Genomic DNA, 23,583 nt, shown 5'->3' with positions numbered 1-23,583 from the left:
GCCTAATAACATGATTCAATTTCTTAATATAAACAATGTATTTGCTGTGACCTCTTAAAATATTCCTAACTTTAACTGCAGAAAATCCAGCGTATGATTTATATTTCTGACTGCTGAAAGCTCTGGCTTCCATTATCTGTGTACGCTGCAAATCCAGTTATGTAATATCACTGAGATAAGGCGTGTAATGTTTCACATCTAATTGTTCTAATATGCAAATTTTTTCCAACGCTGGTGGATGTTGGATTAAGAGGAAAGCAAGGGCTGTGTTTCATGGGTGTAGGTTGTGTGGGTGGAATGGGGCTCTCTGCAGGCAGCTGGATGTGTTGACCTGGATGTGCTGTGTGCAAGGTCTCTGAGAAGCTCTCTGGGAATTGCAAGGGTGATGTTGTCTTCTGGGTGAACAAAGTGTTGGTTAAATGAAACCAAACAGCAGCCCCTTGCCTGAATGGGAAGAACTGTGTATGGCTGCAGAATATTTCACTGATCCAAGCATTGTGACTCATTTTTTTCTCTACATAAGACCCATGCCATGGGGGTTGATTGCCCATGTGCTTCCATATGAACAGAGCAGCTTGTCTACAGCCTTCTTGCCCTCGCCAGGGAGCAGCTGTCAAGTCAGGGTGTGGGCTGAATGTACCCCTGGCAGACAGACTGTGCCTGCTGACAGTCCAGGGCACCCGGTGATTCACTATATGAGATCCAAATTTCACACCCATTTTCTAGGTGATTTACATCCATAGATAGGAAAGAGACCACAGACCTAAGTTCTGGTACATCTTGTTAAACAGCAGTTTGTGTGCTTTGTCCCTTAGGTATTACCATCACTGTCTGAACATCCTTGGACATGTGTGCTCATCCAGGACTGTGTAGACTTAACTTCAGAGCTGGCTGTGTCCTTTTCCCTTGCCATGATGGGGTCCCATCCACCTGCACACCCAGGGCAGGCATGAAGCCAGTCAGGAGTAGACAACTCTCAGATGTCCCCTGTTCCTTTCTCAGAATGCAACCAAGGAGCATGTCCTGACATGGGAAGAGGATGGCATGGAAAGAGGAAAATGGATGTCATCTGGGAGACCCAAAGTTTTATCCTTGGGACCAGAACAGACACATTAATATTTGCTCACATTTGCAGGAGGGCAGACTTTGATACCCTTCCTTGTTGACCACAGCACAAAGAAACATGGAGATGTGTCTAAAAACTAGGGTTTTTTAGTAGGATTTGCATTGTCCACGGTTGAGCTGGCTGGGGGAATTTAAAGGAATCATTTTAAGCAAAACATTGGGGTTATTTGGCCCAATGCACTTGAACTTGTCCTACACATTGATTGGGAAGTGCAGGCAGAACTTCTCAGCCTCTGCTCTTCCTTTTGGCCCTTCACACTGACCCTGCCAGGTTTTGGTGCTGCTGTGGTGTTGGTGACATTGTCCAGATACTGGTTCTGGTGCTGGCATTTGGCTCTCCTGAGGAAGTTTTCCACGAACTGTCTTACAGCCACTGGGCGTTGTGCTCTGGACATGAATAGGTCCCTTTCAACCTTGTTTTATTCATCATCAGCAAAGCATGAAATTACAGTGGAAATGCTAATAGATTTCCTAACAACTTGGTATCTACTTGGGTGAAACAGTTATTTGTTGACTAATTAGTAAGTTAATTGTTTTATATTTTATTGAGGTCAGGTTGCTGTTTTAATGTAGAGGGAGGAGGTGTGGGCTCTTCTAAACAAGATGCTGCTTTAATGAGCAGTTACTAAAGAGTGGGCTAAGGAAGTGTAGGGAAATGGGAATGGTATCTCCAAAGGAGCCAAAGGGATGAGATTTGGGAGCTGGGACAAATCCTGCTGGTGTGTTTGACTTTCTCTGAGACCATTACAGAGCAGGCTTCTCAGCTCCCAGAGCTGCTCACAAGCTTTGGGCACACTAATTAAAACCATTCCTGACCAAAAAAAAAAAAAAAAACCCAACAAAACAAAACAAAACAAAACAAAAACCACAAAGCACTTTGCAGAAGGAAAGGAATGACCTCTCCTTCCTGGAGTTTATGATTAAATGTATGAGTAACCTGGCCTTGGGTTTCTGAGGCATGAAGTCTTTTCCCTGGCTTGATTTATGTCATTTAAAAAAAAAAAAAGTTTCCTGTTCTCCTCCTTAGTAGTTTGCTTTCTCCTTTCTTCCCCCTCCTGACCCTATGTTCATGGCCAGGAAAAGTTTCCTGGATTTAGAAACAAACTTAAAAGATAACTATATGTGGATGGAGGCTGTAGCAGATCATTTGGGATAGGCTCCTCCAGGATAGTTAAGCATATTGCTTTGATGTTTTTCCCCTTCCATGTCCTTCCTGTCCCTTCTTATTAGGGCTTTGTTATAATCACCTGCCTTGGCCCATCCTGTCCTTTCTCAGTTGGAGCTGTGATCTGAGTCAGTGGGTTTGTGCCCCTTCTCACACGTTCTGATGAGCTTGTCTCCCATGTAGGGAGGGATTTTAAAATGAAGGAGCTCAGAGTTAGATTAGATTTTGAGATTGAATCCTTCCCTGTGAGGCCCTGGCAGAAGCTGCACAGAGAAGCTGTGGCTGCCCCATCCCTGGAAGTGTTCAGAACTGATTTGGACAGGGTTTGGAGCCTGGGGTAGTGAAGGTGTCCCTGCCCATAGCAGGGGGTGGAATGTGTTGGGCTTTAAGGTTCCTTCCAACCCAAATCATTCTGTGATTTTGTGATTGTTTATAAAGTATCATTCTGTCAGAATCACAGGGCAGACCATGAGAAATACTATTGCTTGCAGACAGGCAGCCTGTTTTCTGCTGGCTCTTCCTCCTTCCAGCTGAAAATACAGTGTGGAAATACTGCTACCTGTTGATGTATTTGTGTGCAGATAATCCTGTGCTTTTTTTAAAAATTAACTTAAAGTATGTCCAGCCTGCTCTGTAGTCTCATCTGTTTTGGCCATACACCTCTAGCAGTTTGGCGGTCCCGGAAATGCAGAGTTACAAGTGAGAGGTCTGTGTCCAGAGGATGTGTAGGTAACCATACCCAGTCTGTGCCCAAATTCACCCAGCTTTCCACTCCTCTCCTACTGTAAAATTAAACTGTAAAAGGCAGGATAGATGCCAGTAGATAAAGCTGGTACCAGCTCATTGGAAAAAAATAACCTAAACAACACACCCTATCTTGGTCTTGGTTGCCTTTGTTTTTTAAATTGCCTTATTTTTCAGTTGCTTGTTTTTGGTTTGGGTTTTTTTTTTTTTTTTTTTTCCTTTTCTTTTTCAAATGACCAGGTAGTTTTTAAGTTTTGGTAATGGTAGTTTTCCTGTGCTGTATCCAATAACCCTCTGCATTGATTACCTGGCAAGAACAATCCCTGGGCAGCCAGGGAAAAGCAGTATTTTTACTGCCCGCATCCAGGCATGACTCCAGTGTTTCATGCCACCACCAGAGCTAGGATGGGCTGTGAATACAGATCACACCTCTCCTTTCCCTACTTTTCCCAGGCTTCTCATTGGGAAAAGGGCCTTTGCTTAGAAGCCACCAGGGAAGTGGGTTATAAAAGTTTTATTGGTGAGGCAGAAAGATATTTCTACTCTTGCTGTTCCTTGGGAAATAAGAGAAGGAAAGACAGATAATGTTTCGTCTCTTTATTAGATTGGGAAATCATCTATAAAGCAGAGGTGTATTTCAAACCAAGCCCCCCACATCTCTTGTTAATGCCAACTCAGCAGCATCCAGCTGGGCGGATGAAGGGTTTGGATGATGTAGGACTTTGAAGGGATCCTGTTTTAGTGGGATGAGAGCCCCAGAGGAGCCAGAGGTCTGGTGAGAAGACCAGAGCCACCAGCCTGGGTGCCCTGCACTCATCCCTTGCAGTTTCTTGCAGCAATGCTGCCAAATTATAATATTCACCTGTGATAATCTGCTGGAAAAACTCATCCTTGGGGGAAGCTACCTGCCTGGTGGGTAGAGCAGAGCTTGTGCATGCTCAGGGGCTGTTGGTAGGACACTGAGGGATAGCAGTGAACCGTAAAACGGCCTTAAAAGTGGCAAGTCCAAGTGAAGTTATGCGGCTTAAAATGTTTTATCGTGTCGCATGCCAGGGCTATTAGTCCCCTTCTGTGCTTCTGTCAGGCAGCATGGCAACCAGCAGTGAAGTCTTATCAGATATTAAACCCTGCTTTTGAAATTTCTCCTAGAGCAGAATGCTAAATCAACGTCTTCACAGTGATATTTTTTTTTTCCCTTCTTGTGCTGTTTCCTGCCTGGCAGCTTTACCTTTACTTCCATTTCTCTCTCTCGTTTTCTGTCAGCTCTATCTGTAACCATTTTGTGTTTTATTGAGCATGAATGAATAGTGATGCCTTTTAGATGAGTGATATTTTCATCTGAAGATGCTTGTTTAATATAGGCCTCCACTCAGCTGTTACCCCAATGGTGCTTTGTGTTTACCAACAGATTATTTCAACTAGCTTGAATTTGGAAGCAAATTTTGCATGAGGAGGTTTTCTCCCCTTCTCCTACCCCAGCAAAAATTCTGCCTCTCTTCTGGTGGGATATTACTGACCTGGAACACGCTTCAGAGGCAGTGTGAGCTGTGTAAGGGCTGCAGCTTTGCTCCTGGGGCTGAGTGTAACCCACGCTTACCATATGCTACCACCCTCCCCTTTAGGTAAAATGGGGGGTTTTTCTGCCTCCCTGCAAATGATAGCAGAGACTATAATCACTCAAGCTGCTGTCATGTGGGTCTCAGTGCATTTGGGAATAAAATTTTCCATCTGTGGGGAATAGGTTATGAATCCAAAGTCATTAGAAAGGGTCTGGGCTTACCCTTGGTGCTGTAAGCAGGATCTCAGCTGTCAGTGACAGTGATGGATCCCCAAATACCTGCTTGTTGCAAGGCATCACTGCCACCCCCAGAGCTTCCCTGGGCTGTGCAACAGCAGCTGGACCTGGGGAGGCTGAAATGTGCCTCGGTTGTTAAAAGTTTGGGTTTTACATGGTCTGAGGTTTGTCGCAGCAATTCCCAGGAGGCCTCTGCTGCTTGAGCTCACTCTGCGGAGGTATGTGGTGGTTTTTTGGCACTGATGATAAGTGGCACTGCTGTTTACAGGAACTGGGTTCCCATCAGTTCCATGAAGCCAGTGATGGAGGGCAGAAACAAAATTCCTTCCTGAAGGTTGTGTGCATTGCTCCAGCGAGAGCTCAGTCTCTTCAGAGAGTTCTGAGCTGCATCAGATACGGATCAGCATCCAGATGTCCCTAGGGTAGCACCTGGAGAATTCAGAGGCACAGTTGTGTTAGGTACAGGGGAAAAGGAGGGACTGTGTGTCCCCCTGGGCTGAAGATGCCCTCTCCAGCACACATTTCCCTGCCTTGAGAGCACTGTGCATCTTTAACCCCCTGTGGTTTGTTCTCTTGATCCTCACGCAACAGCTAGCAAGGGGAGAGGCTGGAGCTGAACTCACATCCTTGACAAGGTGCTCAGCCAGTCCTCTGCTGCACCAGCACTGACTTTTCCCTTGTGATTCATTGCCAGGCTCTGCACCCTTGTGCAGTGCCATAGTGCTTAGGGAATTCAGACATTCATGGCTGCAAATGTTCCTCTGGGACGTGCGTCCTCTGTGCTTCACCCTGCCAAAACCATCGGGGCTGCTCCTGGGGCTCACATCGACCCTCCATCCCCTGCTTCGCCTGGACCCCGAGCACGGTAATTTCCCAGCCAGTCTGCTCCGTTAGGGCATTACAGGGACATTAGTTAATGAGGCTGGTTCGGAGAGCACGGTCTGAGTTAATCTGGGCTAGAGAATTCTCATCTGGCCGGGGCTGTGCCTCTCGCAGCCGAGCTGCCAGGACGGGATGGAAAAGGCAGCGCTTCCAGCAAGCCTCGCCAGCAATTTCTCCTGCGGACGAGCGGGGGTGGCTCGCAGCGGTGCGGGCAGCGCTGCGCTCCCGGGGCCGGGGCTCGCTGCGGCTGCCGCGCCCCGCTCCCCTCGCTGCTCACCAGCCGAATTTCTCGCGATCGGGCCACGCATCTGCATTAATTTAGATGGCTTAATGTGGGGAGATCATCAGCTTGATTTCCCCTGTGGCTCTGGAGTCAGCTGGGGCTCCGGGCCTCCCATTAGCGGCCCAGCCCGCTGCCAGATGGCGGGTGATGGCTTGCGGAGGCTCCGGAGCTGACGTGCCCCATTGTGCGAGAACACAAAAGCAAGCCGGGCTGGATGGGTTTTTTTCTTACCCCCCTTTCTGCTTTCATTTTCCTTCAGTGCTGTCACCCTCACAGCTAATTCCTGCAGCTCTCTTTATTTATTTATTTGCTTTGTGGAGGCGAGGGCTGTGAAGTTGCTGACAGTGTTTTCCATGCGGCATGCGGATGCTCCTGCCTTGCACCATGCAAGTATCTTAAGGACTTTGCTTCTCCTGTTTTTTATTCTCTTCCTGAATATGCATGCGGGGTGCACAGTCCCATGTGCATGCGCACGCTCATAGAACATCCTCTTGGACATTTGGGTCACATAAACAACTTATTAGGGTATTACAGTGGGTCTCTTGGGGGGCCATTATATGCCACGAGGTTTTGTTAAGATAGATTTAATTGCCTGCCTGAATATTTCAGGTGTTCCAGCAGTTTTTCAGGTCTCTTAACAGTCTATGCTACAATCACCTGTTTGTTACAGAGTTTTCATCTCTTTTGTTAATACTGGAGGGGCGTCTGTTTTGGGCTGCAAGTGTTTTCTCCTGATGAAGATGCACATTTCAGGAGGGAGAGGACTGATTCTTCAGGTTTGGTACAGGACACACTGAGCATCCCTGCAAGGGCCCCCTGAAGGTCAGGCTTACAGGGCTTTGGCTCTGATTTCCCCAGTGTGCTGCAAACACAGGGGCAAAGCTCAAGTTCAGAGCTCAAACTCACTAAAAATGCCCCTCTGCAATCCCTCCTTTCAGGTGCAGTGTTTGACCTCTGCCTGCTCCCTAAAACCCACATCACTTTTGCAGTGCTGCTGCTTGGCATTTATCATCACTCCAGCCCACGCAGCTTTCCACATTTATGTGGGCATCCCAGACTTAAGCTTTAATTAAAATGAAATTTCATGCTGACAGAGAGCTTAGGTGGCTAAATGATGTTAACCTTGGCACCTGCATGGGGAATGAGTCTGGGAAGCAAATGAGAACAGCAAGTGCATGAGCAGGGATGGAGACAGAGGAGTCCCAGGCAGTTGCAGGACCGTCTGGCTGTCCCATCACTGACAGTCTTTGAAAGGAAATGCTGGTATTTAAATTTGAGTTATGTGGCTGCCTGAGTATCCAGTATGTCTTCTAACTCTTCCTCCTTTGGCAGGAGCTGCAATGTCAGTGTTGAGCTCTTCTCTAGGCTTGGCACTGTGTGCTGGGTTTCTTTTTCAGCACCTCCTCTTGTCTTTTGTCCGTGGCACTGAATTTCATTGCCAGGGGTTGTTTGGTAGGATGAGTGGAGATCAGTGGAGGGTACAGGGACTTGGTGCACTTGCAGAGGGCTTAGGTGCTGGTAGTCACAGGAGAATCTGTGACTCCTAGTCAGGGAACCACTGCTCAGGGGGTCTGGCTGCCTTCGCCCCCCAACTTGCCCAAGTGAGTTTCAGGGTGCACAAACATAGGAAGAAGCAGAAATGTTTGGGTGAAATATTTTCAAATTTTGCAGTAGGCTCTTTTACACAGGCTCTTCCAACCTCTTCTTTTCCCAACAAATTGATAAAGCCCCTCCTTGTAGCCCTTCAAGCTGATAATTATCTAATCCTGGAGCATCCCATGGAAATGCTCTTCAAAGGCTTCCTGAGCCTCACTGCCCTCTCCTCCTGTTGCCCAGGGCTTCTTGTCATATCCTGTGCCCATAAACAGTACAAAAGGTCTTTGCAAAAACAGGAGAGGCACCACCTGAGGTGACCTGTGTTTGTTTAATCAAGGATAAAAAAGCAAAAAAAAATTAGAAGCATGTGAAGTATATATCTGAATGCCTTAGCAAAGTGCTCAAAGCAGAAATTTAGTTTTGCTTGACTGCTCATTTTAAAAATTCCTCACATAAAGAACTTGGTTATTTCTCTGTGGCAGTAAGAGATGCATATGCAAAGTTCTGTATGTGCCTGTGACACAGTACAGAGGTTGGGTGACGGCAGATCACAGTTGTGGCTCTCCCATGGGCACAGCCAGGTTGTTTTTCTACTGCATTGAAACCTGCTCTTGTAAACCATCTTCTATCAGGAATCTCACCTGGCAAGCAAAGCCCTGCGTAGTGTAGGTGCAGTAAACCAGAGAGCCTGGCAGGAAATCAGTGTGTCCCCTTTTTCTGCCACTTTGCTTCCTTGATGTGCTGCTCTGGGATGGTTCAGTGCTGGTGATTTCCCAGGCAGTGTTGTCCCACCGGCCACCGCTGCTCGGCACGTGCTGAAAGGACACGCTGATCCAGGAGCAGCACTGCAGGGTGATGGCACTGCTGCCTCCTTGACCCATGACTTTTCTCCTGCCACCTCTTTTCAATGAGTCCTCAAAGGTAATGAGTTTAATTTGATAAACTGGGCCCAGGGTGAGGTGTCACAGTGGGTTTAGGTGATAAACCTCCCTGTTTCTTATCAACAAGAAGCCAGTCTTCCCTGGAGAATTGTGTTTTCTGGAATGCATCACTGCTCCTTGGGTTCAGTGATGATAGCGAGGAAGATAAAGATGGTGAGATTGCTGGTTTCTAACTCTGCTATCACTTCCTTCCTCTGTGTCACCATCTTCCACATCCTTATCTTTAACCATTCTCTTGTATCCTTACTTGTATTTGTCTGCCAGGATGGTGATGTGTCTCCCAGTCATATTTAGGATGCTATGGGGTGCACAGGGAGGAGAAAAGGTTCACTGTGGTGGCAGAGGTGCTTTGTTAGAGCGGCTTCTTCACATTGACCTGGCATGAAATGGAAGCTGCCACCTTGTCGTGGGAGTGGGTGTCTGGAGGGAGCCTTGCCCACAGAGTCCGACCTGTTGCCACCCCCATACTGTATCATAAAATCATTAAACCCTAGACTGGGTTGCATTGGAAGGGACATTAAAAATCATCTACTTCCAACCTCTTACCATGCTCAGGAACACCTTCCACCAGATCAGATTGCTTCAAGCCTTGTCCAAGCTGGCCTTGAACACTTCCAGGGATGGGACATCCACAGCTTCTCTGGGCAGCCTGTGCCAGGGCCTCCCCACCCTCACAGGGAACAATTTATTCCTATCATATGTCCACATAGGTGCACATGTATACACACTACTGTGTCTACTCTGACAGGCAATGCCGGGGTACAGCCCCAGGTGCACCCATCCCAGCGGAGGCGCAGGAAAGGAGTTAACACTCACTGGCTCGTGCACAGAAATAAAATCCCCATCTCCTCTGAGCTCCCAGAGAGAAATCAGTGAAAACATCAAACCGCACGTCCTGTACCGTGGGGCTGATACGCTGGAGCTATGAACTTTCTCTTTGAGGTGGTAATGGTTTGGCTGGCAGCCAGGAGCGGCAGCCGTGAACGGAAAGGGGGACTTCCAGAGATAAGCTATTTTCAGCCAACGGGGTTTCTCGCCGCGAAATAAATAGAAAAAAGGACGAGCTCTACGTCTGCGGTCATGTGTCCTGCTTTCGTGGATTTGGCCTATTTTCTGAAGAATGGCTGTAATTCAGCTTGAATTTCCCCTGGATTGCTGCCAGCAGAATAGGAAGCTGTTGCTATTGCCAAGGAGCGAACAGGAATTTATATAGTAACTCAGCCACAGGGATGAGATGACAGCTAACGGCTTAGCTGCTGCTAGGAGGAAAAGCAGACCTGGGAGGAACCTGGATTTTCTCAGGATCACAAGAGTCAGTCCTTTCTACAGCTTTGACATTATCCCTTTCAATCTGCACTGGGCAACATCGAAGCACAATATCTGTGCTCAACACCAAGAGATGGGAGCAGAGCAGCTTTCAGCATTTAGAAAAATCACCTGTGTTTGAGTGAAATTCAGAGTTAAAACAAACAGAAAGGAGCTTTAGAGCAGTTCTTTGCAATGCTAACCCTGTGCCCCACTTGCTCTGGCTCAGTGTTCTGATCCTGTGGTCTCTCCCCTCCCTGTGCACAGGGGATGCTGAGTATTTCCCTTGCTGTGATGTAAGGCAGTTCCTCTGTGGGAATCCAGCCTTTTGTGATTATTTTTCTATTTAAATAACTTCTTTAGTTGTCGTGTGCACCATTTCCACTTCTGTTTCATTCCTTAATAAAGGAGGGGAACAGTTTATCATGCTCAGCAGAGTATGGACGTGGTGAAAGACATACTGTTCTGAAGGATTTAAAGTTAATTTCCGTCGGACAGAGAGACCGTTGTTTGGGGTACTTCCACAGCCGCCTTTCCCCCCTGCTCTGGTTGCCTTGGGTCCACAGGGAGCCTTTGCCTTGTGTCTTTGGGCAGCTCTTCCCCCTGCCTGGACCCCATGTGCTGGAAGGTTTGCAAGTCTGTAATGCTTTGGAGTCTGAGGGATCAAGCTTGCACTTAGGCCTGCTGTGTGATGGGACACAGCAGAGAGGTGCCTCTGGGTGCCACAGAGCCCATCACCTCTGGCTGCCCACTCCACCATGAAAGCCAGAGTCTCCATGCTGTGCTTGGGTTTTGGCCAAGACCTACGAGATGCTTTGCTGTATGCACTGACACCCCTTGGACCACCAGATTTGGGAAAGAGATCATCTTAGAGGCAGTTTCACCTCTTCCAGGCACTCCCCAGCTGCTGCCCAAGGGAATATCTCAATCTGTACAGCAGGCAGAACGGGCTGTATCTCAATTTGCCATGGGCTTGGCCATCCCATCCCAGCCAAGCATGATGCCTGTGGCTCAGCAGCACTGAGCCCTCACTGAGCTCCCTTGCAAAGCTCCCACCTCAGCAGGGCTGACCCTGCTGCAGCAGGAGGAAAATGAAGAGTGAATTGCCAGCACTGCTGCTGTTTGCTGTCGACCCGATAAAAATGGCACCTTGCCCAAGTCTTCTATAAATCACAGGTTCCATTTGGAAAGGAGTTTTCTGTGGTAATTAATGAGCCAGTATAAAGACATTAAATGGAGAATGTGTAGTGATAGAAAGGCTTGTCATTCACTGAGCCATCTTCCCCCATGTGAATAACCACGGGGGAACAAAGGCCAAACTCCTTATAGACTGAAGTGCACTATCTCTGATAGCTGGGAATGAAGTAATTCTCTGAAAATAACAAAGGCGCAGTGAAATACATTAGTAAACTAATTACAAGAGAGCTGGTAAAAACAGATGCTGAAAATTTAAAGCTATTACTGGAATGATTGCTGGCAGAAAAATGGGGGCTGACAACAAAAAATTAAAAAATGCATCTCATTTAAAATTCATTAGCCTGTAAATCAGGACAGCTCCCTGTCTGAAAGCGAGGCTGATGGCATTTCCGTGGGCAGCTGTGATGAAAAGCTTCCTTGCCTTCACCTTTGCGGATTCCACCAGTGCCTCTGGAGATGCCAAAACAAAGTGTGCACTTGTCTGTGAGCACAAAAAAGCAGGGAAGCTGCTGACTTTGCTCAGGGAGGTCTGAACTGGGATGTTTCTACTCAGAGGTGTTGTGAGGGCTGCTGAGGATAACACCTCGTGCTTTCTTGGCTCGCTGCCTCTCCGAGCTGATGAAAAGCAGGATTGCTCGTCCGTCCGCGCTTGATATTGGAAGGAGTTGGCTGCAAACAACGTGGTCCAGGGCCAAAACCAGCTGTGTGGGAGCTTCCTCTTTTACTATCTCCATCAATATTTGGGAGCGGGATGGAAAACATCAGTATTGTGCAACAAATCAAAATGGTAACTATGTAATTTGTCTTAATTGTTTGTGTCAGAGTAGGAAAAACACGAGGAGCTCTGGATGGGAATTTGGCATGAGAGACCTGCCTGCTGGCAGCATGCTGCACGCTTTGCTCTGCCCTTGCCGAGCCAACCTTTCCCATAGGCTTGTGGACAGCTTGCCTTTCATTTTCTCATTACTTCAGGGGTCTGCAGGGGCACTTGAGTGGGATAAATCATTGCTATTTTGCAAAGAGCTAATGTGTGCTTCGGAGGAAAGTCCTGAAGAAGCCATTGCTGTGAATGCAACAGGAGGGGATATCTTCTGTGATGCTGGAGGGGAGCCCTGCTTTAGGGTGGAGGAGCCTCATGTGATGCTGGGGTTTCTTAAGAAGTCACCCCACAAAAATAAAGGAGCCCTTTGTGGTGTGTTGTACCTCTGGGCAGGTGTCACAGCAGTCAGTGTTGCCTGGCCAACACCACCCTTGGTGCTGGAGCCCTGTGCAGTTGACAGATAACCCCTTCCTGCACTGCAGGATCATCAGCCCCATGTGCAGTCCGCCCAGGCAAATTAAGAGTTGTTTATGACATTTAATACTCCCCCTTCCCTCCAGCAGCAGGGCAGCAGGACCACAGGTTTGGCTTCACAAATGGTCGCCTCAGGATACACTAAATGCTGTCATGAGCCGGAGAGCAATTTCATCTTGAAAAATTACTGCAATAGAGCTCCCTGATAAAGGTCTCTCCCAGCAATGCCTCCCTCACCACCAGCAACTTCTTCTCTCCCTGAAAGCAATTTGAGAGCGCTAAAGGGGCTGTCTATTAGTTGATACCCCTGCAAAACAAGAGGGTGCTGGAAGATGAATAACTACCCTGGGCTGTCTGCTGGGCTGCTTGGCATAGCAGGTAACATGATGGGATGCTGCCATGTGCTCTGAGCATGGAGGGAAGTGAGAAATATGAAATGAGATTGCCAAGATGCATCTTTCAAAGTGGTTTATAAGGCGCAGCATTGCCTCATGCGTAGAGTGTGCTATTGATACTCAAGGGAGGGATGATGTTGGGTTTTATTTGTGACCACGGGTGGCACTTAATGCCTGTCCCTAAAATAAACAATGACTTTATAGGAAAGGTGTGAGCGTGCTCAGACAGCCCTGGTTGCTCACTGCACCTCAGAGAGGGTGTTTGTGCCAATGCACAGGGACTCCCTGCTCGTGCTTCCAGGCTGGGATGATTTCTGGCTGCAGCCACATTATAGTGGGTCTTGGGTCTCAGGAAGCAGCATTTGGGCAGTGCTGCTGCACAAGGGAGAGCGTGGCAAATGCCAGATGCTCTCAAGGGTTTCCTCTGGCAGCTCCATGGTGCTCTCTGCTCCCCTAAGTTAAGACAAATGGGTGGTGGGCTGTTGAATGTTGGGCATGCTCCCTCACATGCTGTACTGGAACAGTGTGGGGACAGTCTCTCTCTAGAGGTGCAGCATTTTGTGAGTTTTATAGAAATGGTGAGATACTGCAGTATAAAACAGTCCTTGGGCCATAGGGCCCCTGTTCATTTCCATGCATGGTGCAGAGGATGCATTTATCGAGTCAAAAATCTTTCCCACTCACACGAGACTACCCCTACATCAACAACTGATGGTGGTATGGTTAATTTTCCAATAAGTGAGCTATAATAAATACCGTGAATATACAAAGTTCTCTGGGACTGGAATATGGGTTTGGAGACACCCGTGATTGTGCAGGAGAGACTGGGTGTGCTGGCAATGAGCAGCACATTCAGTCAAGCTCAGGAAGAGGAGTGGAGCTGCAGTGCAGGCATTCAAAGGGTTTCCAGGTGCCACCCTACAGGGACCTTTTCAGGAAGAACCCATCATTCTCCCACAGCTTGGTTCCTTCACTCGTGCAGGGCGGGTAGAGCAACCAGGGGCTCCTGAGGATGTTCCCTCTGACCCCTGCTCTGCATGCAGTGAAGATGTGTTCATTACTTTCACAGGATATTTATCATCCCTGCACGGAAGCAGCCCCTACAGGGCTCTGTGCTTTTTTCTGCTTCTGAAAGCAGCAAACCCAACAATAAGTCATGGGTCAGTAGCGCCCATCAGGGCTGTTCATTGCGATGCAGCGGGGAGGTGACCTGAGCTGGATTTGGCTCACAATCATTTAATGTGTTATGCAAAAAGTTGAGAAGCCACAGTCACAGACCAGACAAAAATTCGCCTCCTGGTTGACTTGAGTCATGAGGTAGTAGATTTCCCCCCTATTCTTCTTGTAAAATACCTGTTGCATGTTCTCTCCCATGGGCAGCTGCTGTGTCCCACTGTGAGGCATTATCTCTGTTGTCTCTCTTTACATCCCTGTCCCAGGAGCTTGGGCCAGGAGAAGAAAACAGGCCAGGTGGAGACTTTGTTCCTCAGCTAGAGAGGTCTGTATGATGTGCTGTCTCCTCAGCCTATTTTAAATTCTTCCAGTCAGCTTTGATTGCGGGTGAAAACAAGAGACACGAGGATGTAAAATGCAGGGAGAACAGAGCCTGCACCGTCCTCCATTCATGCTCTGAGCCATCCTGGTAGCTCCAGGGGAAGAAACCAACCGCCGAAGCCAAAGAGGAATAAGCACTTGTTTGCAAATATTCCAAATAAAAAGTGTTCAGGACTGACCATTTCCCTGTACCTCTGCACAGACCAAGGTGGGTCATCCTCCCTCTTTTATCTCACCAGGTTCCTTTTAAATGAACTACATTCCTCTAAAATGTCTTCCTTGCTTCAAACTCTCCTGAGTCTTGCAGCCCATATTCTTTTGAGATCTGAGGCTCAGCATGGACAATAGAGATTTGGGATTTTCCCTGCTATGATTAGCGGACAGGGACAGAGAGGATTTTCCTCTGTGCTGGGAGAGGCACTGCTGCTCTTTAATATTTCCCTCCCTTTCCAAAGCTGAGAGAAAGGCGATTTTTCTTCCCTTTAGATGTGAGCGAAGGGCCCCGCTCCTGCTACTCCTGGAGAATTAAATAGATAAATGGGCGGCGCTGTTGTTCACGCTTCACTATGCACAAAGGAACTTGCATTCAAAATTGGGCTGATGGCAGTTCAGCAACAACCTCGCACAATAGCGTCATTAGACACGCAGGGCCGGCTTGCAGGCGCACAGGCTGCTCTGCAGCTGCAGTAGCCACCGAGCTGGCCTGCCATGGGCTTGTTTTTTAGCTTTATAAAAATGCATCTTTATAAAAAAAGTATAGGGAGAGGATTCAGTGTCTTTTTCTTAAAGGCTTGGGCAGGCGTTGCTGTTTGAAGGCAGGGGGAAGAGAGGAGAGGATGGTATTTGTGGTGTCCACACACCTCCCATTTTTTGTGCTGGCTCCTTCTCACTGGCAAATTTTCTATTTCCAGAGTGAGGAGGGGACAAATAAGACCTGAGTCTGCAGAGCCTTCACCTGCTGACTTCTTTGAGAATGTTCCCTGGCAGGTTGCTGACTTAGTGGTGAAGGTCTCAAGCCAAGAGGGAATTGAAAATTTAATCCCTCTGCTTGCCTTGGCACTGGTGGCTTTCAGGAAAAGGAGTTGGGTGCTCCGTGAGTCTCACAGATATTGATTGTTGGTTCTGCTGGAGCTGTCAGCCTGATTTGAGAGTGGTTCAAGTTTGGCATTAATTGGCATGGTGTTTGTAGTGTTTTAAAAACAACCCTGGCTTCTGCTGACCTGAGGAGGAATTCAATTTTATTAGTAAGTAGAGAAATTCAGTATAAAAATCAGCAGCTCAGGGTTGTTGGAATGGAGCCAATCTTGGAAGGTGTCAGCTTGCCCATGGCTTGTACTCTGCTCTGGGCAAATAATTTACCTCCCAGATTTCAATTTCCTCAGTTGTAGCAGAGGTAATGAAAACTGCCCTCCTTGGTAGGAGCATCTGGAAGCCCAGTACTCCAGTACTGGAGGCACATCCCTGTAAAGCTCTTGTTCCTTATACTGTGTTAACTGAGAGGCATTTAAACCATGTGCCTCCATTGGAAAAGGTCTGAATTTAACAGGTTGGTGGCAGAAATGTGGAGAACGGATCTTCACCTGTGTGCTGCTATTTGTGGACTGTGTGGCATCTGTGGTGGTGTGGGTGCTCACTTCTCCCCAGCATCTTGTGTCAGAGCCAGCCTGGATCTCTGTTTCCCCGTAAGTAATTTAAAATCAAGAGGGAGTTTGATTGCAGAACTAGCTGGCCTTCCCAAATGCTCTCCTAACATCATGTTTGGCACTGAACCTTTCAAGTCTTCCTCCTTGCCTTATGCCTGCACAATGTTTGTGTTTTAATGACTCTAAAGGCCTGGGATTTGCTTTGGCATACCAAGTTAATGTTTTCTTTTTCTATATCAAATCTAGGTCAATCTCTGGCTTAGCACTAATGCTGCACTGAGCAAAAAAAGGATTGGCCACTAATGGTTTCAATTTAGTTTTTTATGGAGTAGAGAAAATTTCACTCGATAGCTATTTTCATTTTTATTCCATTGGCCTTTTCACTGGGCCTGTTGGGATGGGGAAAGTGCTTATGATTTGATTAGAGGAGACCCCAGAATGAATCCTCTATGAATATGGATGAGGATGAGAGTTGCTGCTCACCTGTGTCCATAGGACATACCTTCAGGGACTGCATCCCAGTGGGGGTTAAGTGGTGGGCAATCCCAGGCATGGGAGTTTCTTTATGGAAGAGCCTCGCCTGTGAGCCAGCATCACCCAAGTTGAGGTCCTTAGTTATATAATACAGCAGAAGGAGAGAAGAAGAGTAACTCCTCTGCTTCATGTGTTTGTGTGCCTGTAGACAGTCAACTTTCAATCTGAATTTAGCCTTTGGCAGGCTCCTCCATGCCTGCAGCATCAAAGGGCTGCTAGGACCATTCCCTGTCTGCTGTAAGCCCTAATTTTGTCTTTCTGTGCCCTATGGCAGTTGCTGTGTACCACAGCGAAAATCCAGGTGGGATGATAGCAGAAGCGCTGAGACATCACAGCTTGGAGCATTAATGTGGAGCAATGAGTGTGCATTTGATTTATGTTATTTTTATGGCTTGATGACACAAGGAGATGGCAAAGGGAAGTTTAACGGTGGCACTCACCCCTCTGATGATGGTAAAAAAGGCCTGGGGCAGCACCAGTCCCTCCATTGGCACATGGATGCTGCATTGCTGGATGGCAGAGACCGCTGGCAGATGGATTAGTGAGTGCCCCCCCTCTTAGGAGCTCGTGGGTGAATATTGTGATTGCATGTATTTATTTTTAAAATTATTATGGCCATTAGCATAGAAATGAGCTGCAGCTCCCTGGCTGCTGGCCAACCCCACCCGGGCTGACGTGCAGCTCTTCTCCTTGGCGGCTGGAACAAAAGTGCCTGGCTGGTAACAGGGTCCTGCTGCTTGCTGCAGGAAGACAAGTGACAAACAGGAGCAAACACTCTGCTGCATGAGTTTCTTACAGCCAGTTGGGACACATATAAAACCTCACATGGGTCAGCAGAGAATTAGCTCCTCCAGGCAATGCTGTGTGAAGCAGTTGAACTCCTATCCCTCTCCTCTCCTTCTCCACGGCAATTTATTCCCAGGCTGGAAACCCGTAATCACTCACATTGAAGTTTTGTTGCTGTTTTACAGGAGATGCTCCAAAAGTCTTTTGTCTCTGCAACTGTAAATAAACTCATAAAACTGTTTTAAAAATAGCATTTTGTAGCTCATTGCATGCATTTTTAATGCATCTTCTGCAAACCAGCTGGTCTTGGCAAGGGTCACAGTGTTTCCTAGGCATTTAACATAAAACTGTGCTTCAAAGCCACATTATAGTGTCGTTGAAGAGTAATATTTTACTTAACATCCTCATAACTGAATTATTTATAACTTGCCATGTTTTATTCATGATAAATATTAATACTGGTGTCTTTAAGAATAGAGGTTATTGCTGCAGTTTTACCTATAAGAGGTGATATTATTGAAATAAAGGAATGGCGATGAATTCTGTAGCCAGCAGAGTGAAGTCTGTGTTGGGGCTGTTTTCATTCACACCTCCCTCTTTTATCAACCCTGTCAGCCTCCAGAAAACCTCAGTGCTGAACACCTGTACATTTGAAAGGAATTTTCCTACAGGCATCTGAATCCCTGCTTTTTGAAAAATTTTCTTAGAGAGCTTTTGTGTCATTCTCAGTAATTCTTGGATTCATTTCTTGGTGAGGATCTATAAGCTTGGGCTCTGCAAAAATGCTGACCCTGCTCTGGGTCTCCAGCCTCAAAATGTTCTCCAGGCTCCCTTGAGCTCTCCTGCTGCAGGCATCTTTTGAAGCATCCCTTGCCACCTTGGAAGCGGCATCACCTGGTGATGAGAGATCTCCTAGCAGCCTTGAGTTCCTTTCCATGTCTGAATGCTCTGGGCCACGATCAGTCTCATTTCAAGGCTAAATCTATATGAATTGGGTAAATTGCCATTGCACCATCGGGCTCCATCCTATAATCCTATACCGGAGAGGATAATTGCATTGGCTTTTATCTTGGGAAAGAGAAATACAATTTTCTGTGATCTTTCACCTTGTGCTGGTGTGTCGCCATCTGGCTGGAACATTGTGCAGCCACTCCCTGGTCTGGCTCCCGATGTGGGGCTGGCTGCCCATCCCACCCTCATACCTACAAAACCTTCCCAACCCTGCAACTGTGCAGGGCTGGGGCTTTGCTCCGTGTTACTCCATCAGCTTAACAAATCTGCCATCAGCGGGTTGAGAGCGGTGGTTGCGGGAGCAGCGCAGGTTAATGCAACACATATTTAATGTATGATTGCTAATGGCCATCTCCCATCTGCCTGAGCCCAACTGCAGTTTGCAGATGAATGATTAAGCTGCCCTGACACACAGGCAGCTTGTTCCTTAGCAGACCCACAGTCATTGTACTTGATGCTTGTATAAGGGGAATAGGTTTTCTTGCTGGGGAGAGGGGCATCATCGGGCTGGGGTGGCAGAGCAGGAGGTTCTCCTGGAGTTTGTTTTGTATGGTAATGCGAGAGACCTTCCTGTGGATGCAGCACTTTAAATGAATCATGAGCTCAATAACCACTGGGATGTTTATTAGCTTTGAATATGTTTATTGCAGAGTCAACAGGCAGCACCTTCCAATTAATTAATAGTAATGATTACAGTATTATTTATGTAGCTCTAACAGCATGCCAGAGTGTTTCCACACAGTGGTTACAGCTGTGGCTTGCTGGAATGGGCTGGTCTGTATTCACCCTGCGTGGGCGTGCTGGGGCTTATCATTTGCTGTTGGGTGGCCCCAGCCCCAAAAGCCTCGTTTTGCTGAGCTCTTGGCAGCTGCTTTTTTTTTTTCTTTTGGCTGAATCCTTTTGCTCCCCAGCCTGGGCTTGTGGCTGTTCCTACTGTGGTGCTGTAAGGCAGAGTATGCAATGAGCAGGAGGACATGCAAACAAGTGAAAATCAAGGGCTGTATGTTTCACTAGGGTATTTTGGCATTCTTCTGCTCAAGATATTTAAATAGGAGTCAAGCTGTACATATCAGAGGGATATTTACAACAGGTAAGACACTTTAGATGTGGACTAGGACCCAAAGACTGCTCAAGCTATTGGGAATGACCTCTGATAAGTGCCAGTGCAGTCTGTGTTCCTTGCTGCCCTGGCAGACCTTGCTGAGGACCATGAGGGTCTTGGAGCAAAGTCTGCTCTTCTGGTTGAGCCAATCAGTTCAATGTGCAGAGGCAGGTGGGATACCAAGAACTTCCCACTAGTCTTGTTTTTCCATACAGAAGGTTAGGCTGCAAGCTGGCCTTCTGCTCTGACATTACATTACAGTCCCATTTGCATTCTGTGGGAAATAAGTGTGTTTCTAGGTCATGTGAAGTTGCTGGCATCTTCCAGTTGTTGGATCTTTCTTAACATGTGAATAATTTTGTCTCTCTTTTTATCTTCCAGCAATGTCTGACTTCCACATCCACCCTCAGAATGCAGTGGTGGAGGAAGGAGGTGTAGCGAGATTCCAGTGCCAGATCCATGGCTTGCCTGAGCCAGTCATCCTGTGGCATAAGAACAGCATGCCAGTCAACACAGACAACGAAAGGTAAGGCATGTCTAAGCCATGTGCTGCTGGCATTTCTCCAGGTGGGAAAAGATGGCCAGACTTTCTGTTGCTTCCACGGTTGTACTTGGACACAACTAACCTGGACTAAGGGTCTTGGCAGTGTTTCTACCATGGAAGACTCTTGTTTAGTGTGTTGTGGCTTTTCTGGTTTGGTTCTCCTTTTGGCCAAATATCTTGTAGGAGTACTGGCATTTCCCAGGAGAGGTAGATAAAACTGTTAGCTGATTTTGAAGGGCTTGCACTGACCATCTCTGACCAACCCTGCTCGAGGTTTATTTTCCAGCATTGAAACCTGCCCAGCAAGCCTCAAAGAGCTGGGCAGCTTTGGCATGGCTCCATTTTGTGTAACTCTTCTGTTATTCTGAGACAGATCTATGACTTAGGATCTTGCATATGGGTCCTGGACTCTTGCAAGTGCTGAATTACACTGTGGCTGCTATTCCCAGGTGGACTCCCTCATGTGTGGCAACTGGGGGGCTCTGCAGAGAGCTTCCCACAGCACCCTGAGCTGCCATTTCCTAAACAATCTCCTAAAGAGAAACTCCAGCTGCCTCCCTTCCCAGCCTAGACCTGGAGCAGCACGTCGCCGCTTCCTGTGTTTGACAGGCCGCTCCCTCGGCGTCGGAAACGTTCCCCATCAGGGTTTGATCCCGGCGCGGCGCGGGACAGGTGGCAGGAAACGCGTGCCCACCGCCGGCAGCCCCAGCTGTGGCTCGGGAGCCGCACAGCCGGCGCTGGGAGACAATCGCTCACAGCACACCTCCAGCACGGATTGACATCCCTGCCTTGGGAACAGGCGAAACCAGGAAGGTGTAAATATTTTCCTGAAAGCCCCTATTCTTAAAAATGTCAGTTCTGCAGCAGAATGTGGTTTGGGCTCTTTGGAGGCAGGAGAAAACATGAGGGCTGGAACAATGCCTGACCTTCTCAGAGTGGCAGTGAACTTACAGTAGAAGGACCCAAGAGGCCTAAATCTGCTGTGGAAAACTGCAACTGTCAGGTTTTGTTTTTCCTTGCATTTTTCAGCTGAGTTTTTTTTAGACCAGCGCAGGGTTGATTTGTTGAACTTGATCTCCTCTGAAGGCTTCTTACTCATACAGGTGCTGAACTGGGGATGTGGTACAGCAGAGCCACTGATACGAGGTGGCATCAGCAGAAGTAAGGGGTGGAGAACTGTGCTTGATGCCTTGTGGCAGCCCAGCGAGATGTTGCAGGACAAGTGAAGTTCCCCTGAAGTCCTGCATGCATTATTGATCCTTTGCAATTTGGCCCAGGGACACAGTTGTGGTCAGAAATGTGGCAGGGATTTAAATGGGACCAGGACTTCTTTTCTCCAGGGCTGAGGAACCCCAGGGCTAAGAAGCCAAGACTTTTCTCCAAACCAGAAAGATCCAAACTGTGCTTGCTCCTGCTGCTTCTCTTCTGGTGAAGGGAGTTTGCCCAAGCCCTGGAGGATGTAGCCTAGGAACTGTTTCCCTACATTCGTGTCATGATTTTGAAGATATTTGGCTTTTTGTAGGAATAAAATTATTGGGGAAGTTTTTTATTGTCAGCTCAGTAGATTAATCTCTGACACCAGAGCCTGGGTGATGAGAGTTGCTTCTCTAACTGAATTGGATTTCTGCATTAATCATGCTTGGTGCATTTCTGCGAATAAAGTATATAAATTTGTATGCCGAGTCTTGCACTGGGAGGCTTTGAAGGCAGAATAATAGCTTTGGAATTGAATCTTCTAATGCTGTGGGCAGATTGTTAACAAAAATGAAGGCTTCTTGTAGTATAATTCATCCAAAACAATGGGCATTTTAAAGTCCCAGAGAGATTGCAATCAACTTCGGGCCATGTAGAACTGATTGCTGTCATGCTGCCACCGACACAGAGCCGCACGTTTGGAACCAGCGCAGGGAGCAGGTTATAGGCACTTAACCATATGCTGATATGGAGAAAGATATTCTTCATCTTCCGGACGGAAATGGATTATTAACTCATCACACTGTAATGACTTACTATCAGCCAATTTAAACAAGTGGTTGCCAAGCAACCTGTAATGTATGTGTACATATATGTGTGTATGCACGCATGATTTAAATGTCCCTGTGTTTTAAAGATATAAAATATTTATTGATGTTTACATTTGCCCACTCAATATTTATTTTAAACATACCTTTTCATGCATCTGAGGTTTTAAGGTCATATGGATTTGAGTCCTGCACCTGAAGTGGGGAGGAGCATGGAGTACAGGTTCCTAATTCCTGTCCATGGTCACTGTGCTTCAGCTGATGAGTGGTAATTCCCACATCACCATACTCTAATGTCAGCTGTCTTCACATGCAAATGCACTGCCCGAGCTTTTCCACAGGTTAAATAGGAAGCATCTTTTTTGTAGCCTTCCAACAAAAATCACCATTTCTCAAGGATGCATCAGGAGATAAATTACTTTCTTTTACCACCCTCCCCCCCCCCCCCCCGCCCCCAGTCCCTGTAAAAGAAGACCAGAGGCTCAAGTATCCCAAAAAAAGTAAGAACTGATGCAGAAGCAGGTGTGGGCTGCCTAAAGGGGTGTTGACATCTTGGTGGTATTGGCGCCTCTGCACTGGGATGCAGGGAACCAGTTTGCCTCACCTGGATGGGTGTGCAGCCTGCTGTCACATTGTGTCTGCTTTGCAAGCTTTTGATTCTATTTTCTCTTCCCACAGGTACACACTGCTTCCCAAGGGGGTTCTCCAGATAACGGGGCTGAGGGCAGAAGACAGTGGGATATTTCACTGCGTTGCCACCAACATTGCTAACGTGAAGTTCAGCCGGGAGGCCCGACTCACCGTGTCAGGTTAGTGCCAGCTACACTGCACTGCTCCTGGCTGCCTTCCTGTCTTCTTCCACTGCTGTTCTGGACCAGGACAGTTTAAGAGAGCTTCAGGCTAACACACTGAGAGGCATTCCTCTGTCCAGCCATAACATCTTCCTTGTTCTGCATTGTTAGTTGTTAAGATCCCCTCCAGTGTGGGACATCCCAGATTACCTTTGGAAATGGAGATTGCACCTTTGGAGATAACAGGCAAGGGAAGTCCCCCCAGGGATGGTTGAGTGGGTGTTTCTGAGTTCTTACATGCAGCCGAAGGTCTTTCCCCTGAGCTGTGATGCTCCTGTCCCTCATATACACGTAATTGCTGGTACCCAGGAGCTGGAGGCTTTCCAGCATACATCTCACAGCTTCCCATCACCCTCCAAAAACTGCCTGGCCAGTGGTTCTGGAGCAGAGACTTAACACCTGTACCAAGTGTCATATTAGCCTCTGCTGACGGTAACACATGTGAAATGGGGTGAAGCTGAGGGAAAAGTGTTGCTGTGTAGGGGAAAGAAAGCAGGTTAACTGGTTCTGAAAGACCTGGGAGCTTTGGGTGCCTGTTACTTATCTGTTTGCTTGATCTATGCAAACAGTAGCCACACAGAGGGAATAAAGAGCAGTAAATTATCAATGTTTTGAAGTTCTTTCTGTCAGTTTAGTGGCCAGAGTTATTATTTCTTGCAGGGCAGAAAGCTCTAGTTGTTCTCATCTGACCATCCCTCATTGCAGAGGGATATTTTCCAGGTTTTCTGTCCATGAAACATTTGTGATTTTTTTCTTCTCCTTAAAGCAGTTGGTTGATGTATATGGGCACTGTGTGTGTTTGTTGAAGGGTTTGG

General features: G+C 47.4%; 1 protein-coding gene across 1 annotated transcript in view; it reads left to right on the top strand.

Annotated features, from left to right (window-relative positions):
* IGDCC3 (immunoglobulin superfamily DCC subclass member 3) overlaps positions 1–23,583 on the top strand; it is a 100,362-nt gene that overhangs the window by 37,204 nt on the left and 39,575 nt on the right. Inside the window, exons 3-4 of the mRNA XM_030281980.4 lie at positions 19,734–19,878; positions 22,596–22,726. Coding sequence (XP_030137840.1) covers positions 19,734–19,878; positions 22,596–22,726 — 276 coding nt within the window. The remainder of the gene's footprint in view (positions 1–19,733; positions 19,879–22,595; positions 22,727–23,583) is intronic.

The sequence above is a fragment of the Taeniopygia guttata genome, chromosome 10 (assembly GCF_048771995.1).
Source record: "Taeniopygia guttata chromosome 10, bTaeGut7.mat, whole genome shotgun sequence".
Taxonomy (NCBI): domain Eukaryota; kingdom Metazoa; phylum Chordata; class Aves; order Passeriformes; family Estrildidae; genus Taeniopygia; species Taeniopygia guttata.
Note: the sequence above shows the minus strand (reverse complement) of the source record. Positions and strands in the feature narration are given on the sequence as shown.